General features: G+C 38.9%; 1 protein-coding gene across 10 annotated transcripts in view; it reads right to left on the reverse strand.

Annotated features, from left to right (window-relative positions):
- Positions 1-14,969, reverse strand: part of LOC128738253 (la-related protein Larp4B) — a 71,480-nt gene that overhangs the window by 12,836 nt on the left and 43,675 nt on the right. For all 10 annotated transcript variants that reach the window (XM_053833250.1, XM_053833249.1, XM_053833251.1 and 7 more), the window contains 4 exons: positions 2,348-3,011; positions 1,310-1,559; positions 1,104-1,244; positions 708-1,040 (listed from right to left, as the gene is read on the reverse strand). In XM_053833250.1, the coding sequence (XP_053689225.1) occupies positions 708-1,040; positions 1,104-1,244; positions 1,310-1,559; positions 2,348-3,011 (1,388 nt within the window). The remainder of the gene's footprint in view (positions 1-707; positions 1,041-1,103; positions 1,245-1,309; positions 1,560-2,347; positions 3,012-14,969) is intronic.

Below are 14,969 nucleotides of genomic sequence, written 5' to 3' on the forward strand. Positions count from 1 at the left end.
TACATGGATATTGCTGGGCTGATGTACATGTAGGACTGATGGAAACTCAAATGATGCAACTATATCTGATTCAAAGGACTGCTGGTAAGCTCGTTCTATTTTTATCCATATTAATTTAATTTCATTACGTATCATGTGATTAATTCATTACATGCATTATATGATAAATTCATAAATACAGAGGCATCATATTAGTGGAAGACTGAAGGATTGAGTGAGGAGTCAACCGGAATCACTAGAAGGAAACTTCTGAAGGTCTAAGGTGCACTCTTCGAACAAACAAACCATCACGTGGGTTAAAGCTGGTGCAGCGAAATTGATTGTTACATGGAAGGATCCTAATGCTGGAAGGAAATTCTTCTAATCCCGAAATGCGCACAAGTGTCTCTGCTCATAGGTCCGCCCAATCCCTTTTGGTTCTTCTACAACAGCTTTAGTGTGAAATTTATTTGACAATCAAATTTGGATCTACTGTAGTAAGTCTACCCACATACACTGGCAGGACCTTGAACTGATGGTGGATTCCCCCCATACATACAGACAGACATACAATACAATTTTAAATCTCTTTCAATTCGTGTAAGCATTGTAATGACGCGTGAATAATGCAAAATATATAGGTACATTTAGATCGTTTGGAGCCCGTCAAGAGATTTTCTGAATTTTGTCGCGTTGCTAAAATATTCAATACTAAAAAGTATACTCACAAACATGTGTACTGGTGCATTATATGCCGGTACCGCGGTGCCTTGCGGTATCGCTCCTGGATTGTGGGGCAGCGTGATGTAACGCTGTTGCCCGGGAAAAGCGGCTGCGGCAGCTGCTGCCTGTGTAGGATCGTAAACGGCTGCCGCTGCTGCAGCTGCGGCAGCGGCAGCAGCAGCGGCCGCAGAAGGACCGGCGGCCCCCGGGGGCACGGTTACAGCTGCTGCGGCAGCCGGCGGAGGGGTCGTTCGAAATCCGTTCTTGAGTGGAACTCCAGCAGCTATCGGAAGCCTGTTCATTGGTTTGGCTTTTATACGGGCCATGATTGGTTTTCCCTAGAAAACATGACAAGCCACTTGATAAAGATTTCTCTTCCACAATTCGATCTAGAAACATACCTGAAATTCTTTAACCTCTTCACGTAGATACCGGAAAGCTTGTTGTGCATCTTCATCGGATTCGAACGTGATGTACCAGGAATTGTTGTGAGCAAACTCACACGAAATGAATCGGGGACAGTTTTCGCTTTGGAATATATTCTATATTAAAGAGAAAAACAATTTCACATCCGTCAATATTTACTTGAAAGATTCTTAGATATTACCTTAACTTCCTCGATCGGTGTGTTGTCTGGTATTTCCCGCAAAATTACAATACATCGTTTATGATTTGGCCGGACCTTTAGGCCTTCTTCGTCGACTTGTACATTCGGTGACTCGCGCAGCACCTCAGTAATGAGCTTAATATCTTTGGTGAGTTTTTTCACCAGGTTGAAATTTGCCACTGTCCAGATGGGCACGTACTGATCATTGTCCATTTGGGATAGCAGATATGTGTCGTTGGCTAAATTTTCTCTGCAAAGAAACACGAAATAGCGTTAACAATAGCGACTTGTCGATTTTGCAGTACAATTTGGTAATACTTCTGCACAATATTCCTGTTTTTCAACTAAAAACCGTCGAGACATTTTTTGTGAAAATAAGCTTAATAAGTCATGCGCCATATTGAAGTGGTCATAGTCACTTCCACTAGGCACACTGTTTCTAAACTAAGACACCGCCCGGTGAGGTCTTGTCAAACGAGCGGTGCGATAATAAATAGGCACCCAGATATGCATTCAGTGTGCACGACGACAGCCCTCCTCTGGGAGAAACAGACCTAACTCTGTCATTACACTTGTTCGAAAAGCCTGGTGACACATTCCTAAGTGATGAAGTAACAAACAGATTGCACAACAGCTACTTCAAACACCACAGTAGGTATATGGGCACAGTTTAGCTGATTTTATAAAAAATAATCGACTAATGATACTAGTTAGTAGTTTTTACGTAGTCAGTAGGATAAAGAAATCTGTAACTGTGTGTAGGGAAAAGAAATGACGGATCATTGAAATAAGGTTGAAACACGAATCATTGATTCCTGTGATTTCAAAACCAGCTGTTATGCTCAAAACAAAAGATATGTTCTGATAGACGCAAAGAACACAATGAAAAATTTTCATACACATATCTTTTGTTTTAAGCATAAAAACTGATTTTGAAATTTTCAGAAATCAATAATTCATGTTTGAAACTTAAAAAAGTTGATGGCTGCCTATAACAGTGAGATTGTACAGTAGGTGCTGAACAAAGGATATACATACCTCGAAAAATAGTAATCGAGCTGCGTTTGTAGCTGTTGCTTCAGCTGCTCTAAAGGCATACCACTGTATTCGGTATTGCCAGTATCACTGGTGATTGTGGTCACATTAGCTGCGGCGATAGCACCTCCTGCGTTACCACCATGGACAACACTGCCCATAGCCGATCCACCGCCACCACCAACCGTTGTCTGTGTGCTGCTGCTAACATTGTTGCTAATGTTATTGTTGTTGCTCGTAATTATACTGCACTGATTGCTATTGTTATTGTTTGTGGTAACCGTAGAAGTGGGAAGTGAAGCACTATTGTCTGTTGTTTGGGTGGTGACCGCATAGTAATCGCCGGCGACTGGTTCATTCGATAGTATAATGTTGCTATTACTACTGCTGTTGCTATTAGTACTGCTTGTGTTATTGTTGTTGGCTGTGTTGATAGATCCGTTCATACCGGTATAATCGGTGGCAACAGCAACGGCCGCAGGAACGGCCGTCATACCCGGAACTACACCGGCCGGTCCCAGTGTAATATGTGTGGCTTGTGGAGGATGTGGCCCAACCAACGTTAGTCCAGCCATTCCACCGGTAATGATGGCTTCGGCACCCGTTGGATAAACCGTGGCGGCTGTGGGCATTTTTCCAGCATCCCCATTCATTAGCACATAACCTCCTGGAAGGAAATAAAAGAAAAGGGTCAGTTATTTGTTCTTACGGTAAGGTACATGTATATTCATTTTCCTGTAAATGAGTAACTGGACCTTCGGCGAAAAAAAATTACAGAAATTCAATATTTTCAATTCCAGAATATGATAAAAACGTACCTATGTGCTTTATCTTAACTGACTTTATTCGGTACACAGTTAATTCAAACTCCAAAATGGTAAGCAATATTTAGAAGCATTTGATAGTTATTTTAATCAATTGAGTGACGAGACACTATCGAAAGAGGATTGTGCGCATGGCTGCAGCTCGAGAACAGACACCGCATGAATGAAAAGAAAGAAAAAATATATATTCGTAGTGCTGTGTGACATAACCTTGCTGAAATCTTTGAAATATGTACAATTCATGCCCCTCTTGAAACGTTCAGTATGATTTTGAACGGGCCGATTGAAAACTTGTTTAATCGAAATGGCAATCGAAGTTGTCAGTCTCACAAAACTTGACCAGCCAAGCGGCCTAATCGTACCCACTGAGATGCGCTAAATACGACGATAAATATCAACGACTGCAACATTGTAGTAACCGTACAGAGTTTGAAATCATAACCGGATGATTGGCTGACGCGGTGCTTTGAAAAACTTCCTCTAAACAGGCGCATTCCACTTCGGCACGACTTGAATGCTGTGAACGAGTTGGATACTAAAAGCTTCCATAATATGTTAACCAGAAGCTCCGCGGCAATGTGAAATGTTGCTTGACATTTCTCGGAATGCGCAGCACGAAATCGATTTTCTTCTGTTTAGTAGAGCTGCTTCTGTTTGTACTGGTGCTTGGGTCTTGTCTTTATGTCGCATATTGATGTGCTTTTTGCGGCATGGTATTAGATACCAGATGATGCAGGGCCACGCGTTTTCAATGCTATTCAACAAAAGGCAGCAAGCAAAAGGGTCGATGCAATGCACGATTGTTACATATGCGCATCCTAGAAAAAGTTTAGTTCCAAACTGAACGTATAAAGTAATAATATTTCAACTGATGCAATATGCATATGCGAGCTTTTCTTGAAATTTATTTTGTGCTCAAAACAAAAACTTTCAGGCCATCTTTAAATGAAACTGATGATTATTTCAAATGACAAGAATTTGATGATTCATTTAAGGCCTATAAAGCTTAAAAAAGTGGATTTTTCTAAAGAAAACTCTTTAACTGATTAAAGTGAAAATTTGCATACATCTTACAGTAGCAATGGAATCATTTTGGACGAAATGGCGGTTTGTTAAACATAAAAAAACGATTTTTGGCATAAAATTTGCTCTTAGATTGTCCATAAAATAAGAAATATTAATCGTTTAGGAAAAACATTCGATTAATCTGTAGAATATATCCTTAGAACACTTGTGTCAAAATTTAAAGTGATGCGATTTAGCCGAAGTCTTGTGTCTTTGAAAACACGGTTTAGAGAAACACGCGTTCAAAGTTTTGCGTTCCTTCTTCGATCGCTTGGCATTGAAATTTTCTTTGTGCATACTTAAATATGTCATATGCACACTACGATTCTTTTTTCAAATATGTTATTTTTTTATGAAAAAGTAATGTGAAATTTTTTAATAAGCCCGAAAAATATCACTTGAAAAAAAAATTCACAAAATTTTGCATAGCACCACTAGACGTCAAAGAAAACAAAAAACAGTTTTGATCCTGAAATTATTAAAAGATTAGCTGATTGCCCGATCTCACTCGGGGCCCCTTTGTCTATCAGTTACTTGTACATCTGTTATTGTAATGAAAATATTCATAAAATGAAAGAAACAAAACCTTTTTTCTTCATTTGAATGTGTCTACTCCCTTTGTCAGTCCCCCCCTGTTGCCACCCAGCCAATTGTAACTCTGTCTTCCTCTCGGTAATCCCTGTAAATTGACACAAAACCTTTTTTACACTTTTGAACCTCCCCCATGTTAATGGCCACCCTATTCCCCCCTCAGAAAACCAACCACTTGTACAACTGTTAACGTTCCAAATGCAAGAGAAACTCTTTTGTCTATCCCCCTGCGTTTGATGGAGAACCGTCCAGACGTTCCGGAGTTATGGCGGAACATACATGCATAGTCACAATCAGCTCCCCCTTCTGTCACGTAACTAATTATCCATCAGTTTGTTTTACCAAAATCCCTATAACGGAAATAAAACAAAGGTTTTATTTCGTATATCCCTTTTCGGTGGAACTCCCTTCTTTTCTCACAGTTACTTGCACAACTGCAGTCGGTCTAAATGGAAGAGAAACGCAACCCCTTTTATTATTTGGAACTCCTTCCCGTGTAAGGTTTTCCCTTTTGTTAACCCTCCAATGCCGATTCACTTATGTCAAGAAACATGTGTGCCAAGTTTGGTGGAGAACGGCCAAGGTGTTCTGGAGTTATGGCGGAACATACCAATATACAGACTCACGCTTACTTTTATATAAACAAATAGATTGCAATTCGATGAACACAAAAAAATATTTTGAAAAATTTTCAAAAGGTAGATTACAGTTTTACCAAATAGGAAAGCCTAGGTGCTACATTCCGTTATCGAAACTTGGCCTTCGGTTTTTATACGACTGACTTCGCAGCCAGCTGTTGCAGTGCAGGACAATTGCAGGGCCAGTTGCTACGATCCTATTGACTCTAACAGCCTCTCCCAGTCGGGATTCGAACATACGACGACTGGCTTATTAGGCCAGCATCGTACCTCGGGGCCAATTGGGAGGCGTTTTACCAAATATTTTTCCTAAATTGCTTGATTCCTGAAATACGAATTTTTGAAGAAGGATGATGTTCAGGGGAATAGAACTTATAACTCAAAAACAGCAAAAAAACGCAATCGTGAATTTTTTATCAATAAAACACTACGACTCTTATTAGGGTATGAAATGAGGAAGGCAAATAGGAAGAAGCGCCCAACATAGATCTGGCCATCCCAAGCCGCTACGTGATCATGCTTGGAAAAACTCTAATTTGTAATTGAGTATCCACAAACTAGGTACATAGTACGGTTTCGTGTGGGTCCGGTTCCTGTAGTTATAGGCTCAAATCATTAACCCCTCTAAGGTCTACATCGTTTTTTGCACCGTAAAATTCACTAAAACGGCCATAACTTTTTTATCTTTTAATATTTTTTCACCAAATTTGGGAATTTTGCCGAAAATATTTTCTATTTTCATAATATCTATAGATAACGGCCATATCTCATATGGTTTCGGAGTTATTCCGGAGTTCCTTGGGGGACCGAGATATGGCTTTCTAAGATAAAGTTGCCAAATTTCTAAAATTTGTTTGAAATCTGTTGATTTTTGAAAACATATCATCGATTGTGGACATATCAGTTACTTTGCCGCAGTTATGAGCCATGGTGCGCGCTATCCGGATCCAGGGGGACACTATAAATCCGGAACCGGTTCCCGTAACGGGACATTTCAGCTTCAGTAAAGCATGTCGTGTTGCCTATCAAAAAACATCAGCATTCGACAAAATAGCGATTGGTGATCATCTCATGTCTCTCAGAGGCCGTATGACCGGTTCCGGGTCCCGGGAGGGTTTCTTTTCTGATTCAAGCACGGAACGGATTTTGGAGGAACTTGTCCGGGACCTGGAATCGGCCATATGGCCTCTGAAAGACATGAGATGATCGCCAATCGCTATTTTATCGAATGCTGATGTTTTTGATATACGACACGACATGCTTTACTAAAGCTGAAATGTCCCGTTACGGGAACCGGCTCCGGATTTATAGTGTCCCCCCAGATCCGGATGGCGCGCAGCATGGCTCATAACTGCGGCAAAGTAACTGATATGTCCACAGTCGATGATATATTTTCAAAAATCTACAGATTTCAAACAAATTTTAGATATTTGGCAACTTTATCTAAAAAAGCCATATCTCGGTCCCCCAAGGAACTCCGGAATAACTCCGGGACCATATGGAATATGGTCATAATCTATAGATATTATGAAAATAGAAAATATACTCGGCAAACTTCCCAAATTTGGTGAAAAAATATTGAAAAATAAAAAAGTTATGGACATTTTAGTGAATTTTGCGGCGCTAAAAATGATGTAGACCTTAGAGGGGTTAAACCACATGACATAATTTGCATGTATTATCTGCATATTATTTAAACTAAAATTGGTCGGTGGTGGTTGGTGTGTTTAACCTCATTTCAAAAAGAGAAATAGACTTGGAGCCTATTGCAACCTGGCTTCTGGACTAGATGCCATTGGTTCATCACTGAGGATTCGGAGATTCACTTAACTTTTATTAGTAAAGATACTCTCAAACATTGCAAATATATGATATATGAAGTGTTTGATACGGAAGGTCCACGCCTTCTTCCTTCCCCATAATTTCAAAAGGTTGAATGGCATTAGGTATCGTTTCTGGCTCCACTTGATTCCGTGGAATTCTCTCTGCGGTATATGCTGCGCAACTGACTTAGCTATTGACAAAAAAAATGATAGATTCATTGAATCGTCATTTTCCAAGAAGATTTTCAAGAATTCACTGCGTTAGCATATTATATTACATTAAAAGAAAAGGTTATGAGCCTTATTATGTAAATTACTTGATTGATCAGTCACTGTCTGGACGAGCAAAATCGTCAAATTATATAAGTCGAGTAAATGTTCTTTGCTGACCATTCGATTAGATTTTCGTTCATAAGTCTATTGATTATGTTCACATACAAAATGCCCAGCCAGGTTACTATCGTATAGAACAGCAAGCCGCCCATATTACTCACAGAATGTACAATTTTTTTAGGTAAAACCTGACCGAAGAAGCTTTATGTTTGTGCCTGAAGTATGTTGATAAATGTTAACTGGCAAGTTAGTTACTTATTAGTCCATGTCCGCCGGTCCGGCAAAACAAAGACATGAAATGAGAGATCTCCCCTACCGACGGTTAACCGCTTTTACCTGTTAGCACAGGTTCTCATCAACAACCCGGATGTCGTTGGTTATTCTACGTCACCAACAGCCTCTGAGTGTGCCTCTATTTCACAGTAGTCCTTATGGATTTCAGTCGAGTGCTTCTCTGCAGATCTCGTTCACTCATTTCTTTAAGGTGTATCCGATCCACTTCCAGCTACGTTCTCGAATCAGAGAAATAGTGACCTTAGGCTAACAACCTAAACCTACGGTACCCGAAAATTTTCCAAGTTACAGAAAATGAAAGAGGAAATCGCTAATTGGCAATGGTCCATTTATACTTTATACTTTGTAGTTACCAGACAGATTGCGAAAAAACACCTGAGCAAGATTCAAACCACATTTTTTCTACCAGACTTTCTGTCTGTCGAACAGCCGCTTTTGATAAATTTGCATAATGTATAGCTAGCTAGCTTTATTAATAAGCAACACAAAATCATAGGTTGAGGACACAACGATACCGGCACAGACTAATCAAGGTGCTCTCAAAGTGATCAGATATCATACTGCGACTATAAATATGTGAGTTGAACATCAGATTTATAATACCGGTAACATGACTGTGTTCGACATTCTTCGGAAACAAAAAAAATTAGTCTCTAACTCCACCTGATGAATTTTTCAACATATATCCTTTGATTCATTCTGCTCTAAAATAAGAAATAAAATGCAGTCAAAAGAGTTTATATTGCAGAGCTGAACGTTTCGTTTAAAATAAAACCTGCCTTCAGCCACGTTATTGATATCAGAATAACTAAGTAGTATGCTCGCTTCGTGCACCTGCTACTTCACATAAATCCACAAAAATTAAAATAAATTTATTCGATACACAAAAGAAGGTCTGTTTGACGAAAAATTCCTAAAATAAAGTATATTATAAAGTGCCGCACATAAATTCAATGGATGCGTTCCCTCAGAGTTTTATTTCAATTCAATCTTTTATTTTTATATACATTTGAGACATGAAATTCTGCCCTGTTGTGAATCGCAAAAACTCATCCGTAAATTTTAGTCCGGAGAGGAACTAGTTCAATTAAACTGCATATGTTCGAGCACTCATATTGCACCACCCGAGAAAGCTAAAACAGACGGAAAGCAACATCAACCACCAAGCTAAATATGACCAACCTTCCCCCCGTCGTCGGCTTTGGTTGGCCAGTTAGCACGGTCTTGGTCTTGGTCAGCCATAAAGCGGGATTGCGTTGTTGCCGTGCACTGCCGCAGCAGTCAACCTCGCCCAATCCAAACAACAACGGCGCTCAGCTCAGCGCAGTTCAGCAAACCAAGCAGCAGGCATGCAGTTGTGGTCTGAGTCTAGTCCAGCAGGCGAAAGCGTGTTTGATTTAATGCATGCCACCTCACGGCCAGTTAACGAAAAGTTAAATGCCAAACCGTTCTGTTAGTCGAAAAAAAATAAATAAAAAAAAATGAGGACTGGTATTATACAGCCTTGGCCATCTCTTTCGAATGGGAAGCTTCGCAATATCAAAATCACTTAACTTCATGTTGCCAGATTTGGATTGGACATAAATTAGTCCGTGCAATTAAAAGTAGCAAGAGGTGAGGTGAAAAATGCAATCATGGAACTTCAGGAATTAATATAAACTGTACTTCACAACGTGTTCCGTTGTGGCACGAATCAATTACATTTTTATTATTGAGGTTTTCTAATGCATGGTATGTCGATAAAATTTCCATCAAATGCTGTTCATGTATATTAGGTTTTTATATGCAGCGTTGCGTTCAATGAACTTATACTTCAAATGACAAGACAAGGGATTATCTTCAGTTTAAACACCTTTCTAGATACATGAAGCTTGCCAAATAAGATGTAAAACTGCACTTTTTGAAGATTTTGTTTGTAATACAGATTATAGTGTATCTGTTACAAATGTCAACAATTACAATCTTTATATCCCACAATACGCATTGAATGCTATTTTTTCCATGTTGGGTATTTTTATCACTGCGACTATTTTTTTAATCTATTGTGAAATATCCCCCTTTTTATTATAGTTGATTAATAGTATTTGTCCAGTCCGGTGATACACTCCGGAAATGTCTATGTCGAACTGTCGACTATGTCGAAAAACCCTAATCTTTTACTAAAAATTACCGGAATTCGGCATAAGAGGTGTTCCGAGTTTTCTTTTTCTATGCCGCAGAAGCGACATATATCATCTTGAAGCCTATAAGCTTCAGACGATAGCGGCTCGAACAATGTTTTATTATAAGACCAGTGTAAATACTTAGATCTTTCTTTGAAAGCTCCAGAATTTTGCGAGTCATAGAAATGCTTGGGGAGAGATAAATCGATTCGACTGCCTAGCAATGAAAGTGTTATTTAAATTTGCAAGCACATGAGCTCTTTCATTTTCATCAATTTCACCAGAGTGACCTAGAACCGTCGATGATCCTGGGCGGGTTCGGGACCACCATGTTCCCAAGAATCATACTTAGGCTCAAATACACGAACTTTTCGATTAAAATTGTAATTTTTTTTCATCCATTCCTCATTATCGATTAAAAGAGGATCAATACTAATAGTTTTTTAAAATACTGAGATGATTTGTTAAATCACCTTCAAGGAGGTTCATATTTCTATTGATCATCAGCTTCTAATTATATAAACTGCAATGAAGCATATAGAGTAAAGCATCCAAGGCCTTCGATAGTGTACTTCTCATTGGTTATTGCAACTGTTATTGAGAGAGTGACTAGCCTTTGAAGTCTTTGTAGCCTTTTCGGCCTATAGCCGAATAGATCCAGCATATCATCTTCGGCTTCAGTCCCCACTGCTTACCAAGTTCTTTTACATATTGATAGACCATTTGTAGCTTTGTTTTCTGCTTGCACTAGATGTGTGTTCCAGTTAAGTTTTCTGTTAAGAAACACTCCAAGATATTTGACAGTATCTGAAAATTTAAAAAGTGTTCCTTTCAGTCTTATGTTATTCAGTGTAAAATTTTTCTTCCGGGTAAATGGTACGATAGCAGTTTAATGGCATTAATTTTGAGGCCCTGCCTATAACACCATGATAAAATAAAATTTAAAGCAATTTGCATTCGTTCAGCGATGATAGAATCAAATTTTCCACGAACGATTATGATTATATCATTTGCGAAGCCAATTATTTCGAAGCCTAGGGCTGTCAACGATCATTAACTATTAAAGACCACAATAAAGGTGATATTACGTCTCCTTGTGGGCACTATTTCACTGCTCTAACGCTGATAGATAAACTTCCAAGGTTTGCTGATAGCTCTCTTTTAATAACATTTCGCTAATCCAGTGAATGATGGATATATCGAAGTCATGTTTCATCATAGCCGTAATGATTGAATTATGACATGAATTATCAAATGCGCCTTCTATGTCAAGGAAGGATTTTGTTGACTTCAAATTTTCTCACAACCGTGTATACTGCTGTTATTGAAGATTTGTCATTTTGATATGCAAGTTGATATTTAGTATTTTTTGAAACGGTAGTTTCTTACAATTGATGGAGGGACGGTAGAAGAAAGTGACGAAATTTTAGAGTGGAGGAGAAAGAGCGGAAAGGTGAGAGGTGGGGGGGGGGGGGGGGGGGGTTCTTAGTAGCTACGCTCAAGTAGTCGTTGTGATTCCTACCTTTTGTCCAATGCTGGAAGGTACATGGGTCGAACCAAGCTATAATCTCAGATTATAACCGGATTCGAACCCACAACACCCGCCAGGGTATGTGGCTCGCTGGTACTAATGTACCTTTGAACCATAGACCATAGATGCGCTGGACAAAAGGAGACTGCACAACCCCCTTATTAAGCGAGCGACGTATCTTCCAACTCCATCATCTGGTGGGTTGAGTTATTTATAGGCTCAAATTATGCCTCTTTGCTTTTTGTTATTTATAGACACAAAAGTTGATATTTGCTCAACAGAGTTTTAGTTAAATGGATGACTTTATGTACTCATCATGGGATAATCTCATCTCATCATGGGATCTCTGGTCACTGCCGGCAATAATACGACTAAGGAGATTCAACGACGCATTCAGGCTGGAAATCGAACCTACTTTTCCCTCCGCAAGACGCTTCGATCAAAGGAGCATTCGCCGCCGCGCAAAGCTGACGATGTACAAAGCGCTAACTAGAGCGGTAGACCTCTACATTTTTTAGGGAAGACATACGTGCACTTGCCGTATTTAAACGAAAGGTGTGAGTTGGAACTTGCAGCAGCTTCATGCAGCGCGGGCCAATTACAGAAGTCAGCCACTAGGTGTAGCGTCCTTATAGCGTTTAGTATCCATGAGGTACTCACAATACTTGCTAAAGCATTTATTTCTACATATATTTGATACAGACTACTAATCAGCAAGAAAGTTCCACGGAACTGAATTCAAACTAATTGTGAGGTTTCGAGCTCGCTTGTCAAGTATTTCAATGGTACAAGATTTATTCTTAACGAAAAATTATGAAAACTATTTCACTGTGTATACGAAAGGCTCATTTTTGCAAAACAAGTGATAAATGTCAAAATAAGTGAAAATTTTGAGAGCATGGGTCGGATTAGCATGTCGAAACACAGATTAATTCTGCACAAATGGTGCTCCGAGAAGTTACCGCTGCACGAATTAGCGAAAATCGCAAAGTATCAAAGTCTGCGGTGATCAAAATCGGTAAGTATGGAGAAACTTATACTAGGGTAGAGGCTCCATATTTCGCCAGTTCGATGAATCCAAAGCCTTTTTACATATTTTTAGTAGACTTGAAAGAAATTATCAGTCGAATTGGTAACAATAAGGTAATGTACTACCAAAAATAATTAATACCTTTGACTTGTTACTAATCAGGTATTACGTACAATTTGAAAATACCACTGGCGAAATATGACTCCTGGCGAAATATGGATCCTCTACCCTATACTATATAGAACTTACCTAAAACCCGACGCAGGAAAGCATATCTCAAGATGGCTGACAAAAAAAAATTTATTTGAAATTTTTTTCACCATTATTTGCGGTTAATTTGTGGCCTCTAAATCCAATTTGTGGTATTTGTAAGTGGTTTTCGAGATTTTTTCAAAAAGCTTAGTGAAGCCATCTTTGAAATTGATTTAGTGATAAATGAACCGGACAATGGTGTTTTATACCTAAAGTCCTTGCCACGTTGCGTTGGTAGAACGAATTCAATAATTGGCAATTTAACACTATTTACATGCTATTTTATAACGCTTTATTCCTGATGACGTAAGATACATCAGAACAGAAAAATTTGGAAGAAATAAATTTATATGTCAAGCACCTTTTACAGTATCCTTTAGTAGTTAAGATTCTTGGTTGTATTAATTCTTTATAAGGACGCGTTATCCCAATTCGAGAACGTTTTAATATAGCAACTTACGTTAAAAGAAAAATTCAATTGTGAAATGCAGCAATGTATCTTTTAAAATGTTACAAAACGACATACTTAGTAGAAAAGCTATTGCCAAGTATGTAAAAAACGATAGAAGTTTTCAGCGTTATCACTTCATTTCATTGTATCACTTGTCAACACAGGGCGGCTCGGTCGGAATCAGATGCACCAGCCTGAGCGCTGATGATAAACAAACACCCATACAGTTGCGTGTAACCTTGGACAACTGAGACGACCGCAGAGGATTGCATGCACTACGCACTCACCCGATGACGCGATACCGTGGTGCCAGCCAGTTACTGTACGGCTGGGGGTGATACGGCCGCGATAATGGCGGAATGTGGTTGGCACTGCCCCGATAAACGACGCCAGTCGTCGTCGGAGAGAAAACTGAATTTGTAGTACAGGAAAATGCGTACCTATTGCGAACGGATTACGAAGTAGATGGTTAACTAAGTAGATAAAAAACTATGCGAAAATAACCTGATAAATTATTGAATAAATTCAATATTTCAAAACTATATTGACAAACAGGTCATGTATCACAAATTGGACTCAAAAAATTTAAAAATCATAAATATACCTATTAGTAAATTATATTTATGTTACCCAATGTTTACGAGTGTCACATCGAACCGAATAGGGGAAGATGTGGTAAGTCGTACAGGTACGGTTCAAACTAGCTCTTAATGGGAAAAAATGTGCCTTCTTGCACATTATGACTAGAAGATTCAACTCAATATGGCCAGAGTCGTGAAAATAAATTCGTCTTGCAGTACTACATATATGCAAGCAAAAATGTAATTAGAGCTATCCGAAAATTAATAATCAATAACATATGCTATCTTCAAAAATATATCAGCGGTATAAAGACCCAAATTGAAATAAATAAAAAAATCTCTAACATTCTCTTGCCCTGCACTTCATTTTATTCTTAAAAAGCCATTTACCTTTACTCCCTCGTAGATTATGTATTGCTTAAATTTATCATCTAGAAGACATTTGATGATGAAAATTAAAAAAAAAACAAGTTCACTATAACTGGAAATATTATATATAAGAGCTTAGAAGTCATTTGAAGTCATGTATATTTTGCTTATTCACAAAATTCAGTTTAGGTGCCCTTTATGGTTATGTTCATTCAGCAAATACACATAAGGATGCTAAGTAAGTCTTATCAGCCAAGCTTCCCGTACCGTCGCGCCGGTTAAAAATCCTACGTACGAGAGACGGCATTGTTTATAACTCTCGCAATCAGAGCGGCTAAAGCTTTCGACGGCAATCACGTGATAACCGCCGAGTGAGCGAGCTGAAATTTTCCATTACCTAATCAAGCGAGTGAACATTGGGTATGGTTGTCCTTGGCAATAGAACTCCGTGAATTCACTCGTGAAATGGTGTAGTATGGTCGAAACCTTTTTTTCTCTTCTTATCATGCCTTTTCCAATTTTTGGTTTTCTTTCCTGAACTTTATGATGCTCAGTAATCAAGCGAAAGCACGGTAGCGCTGAGCATCATGCAGCACAGTTGGTGAACCCCATTCCCTGGAAAAGCTTATCTGATACGTTTGCTAGTTGAACAACATGGTTGATTATCGCTTGATAACAAAG

This window comes from Sabethes cyaneus, chromosome 2, assembly GCF_943734655.1.
Source record: "Sabethes cyaneus chromosome 2, idSabCyanKW18_F2, whole genome shotgun sequence".
Lineage (NCBI taxonomy): Eukaryota > Metazoa > Arthropoda > Insecta > Diptera > Culicidae > Sabethes > Sabethes cyaneus.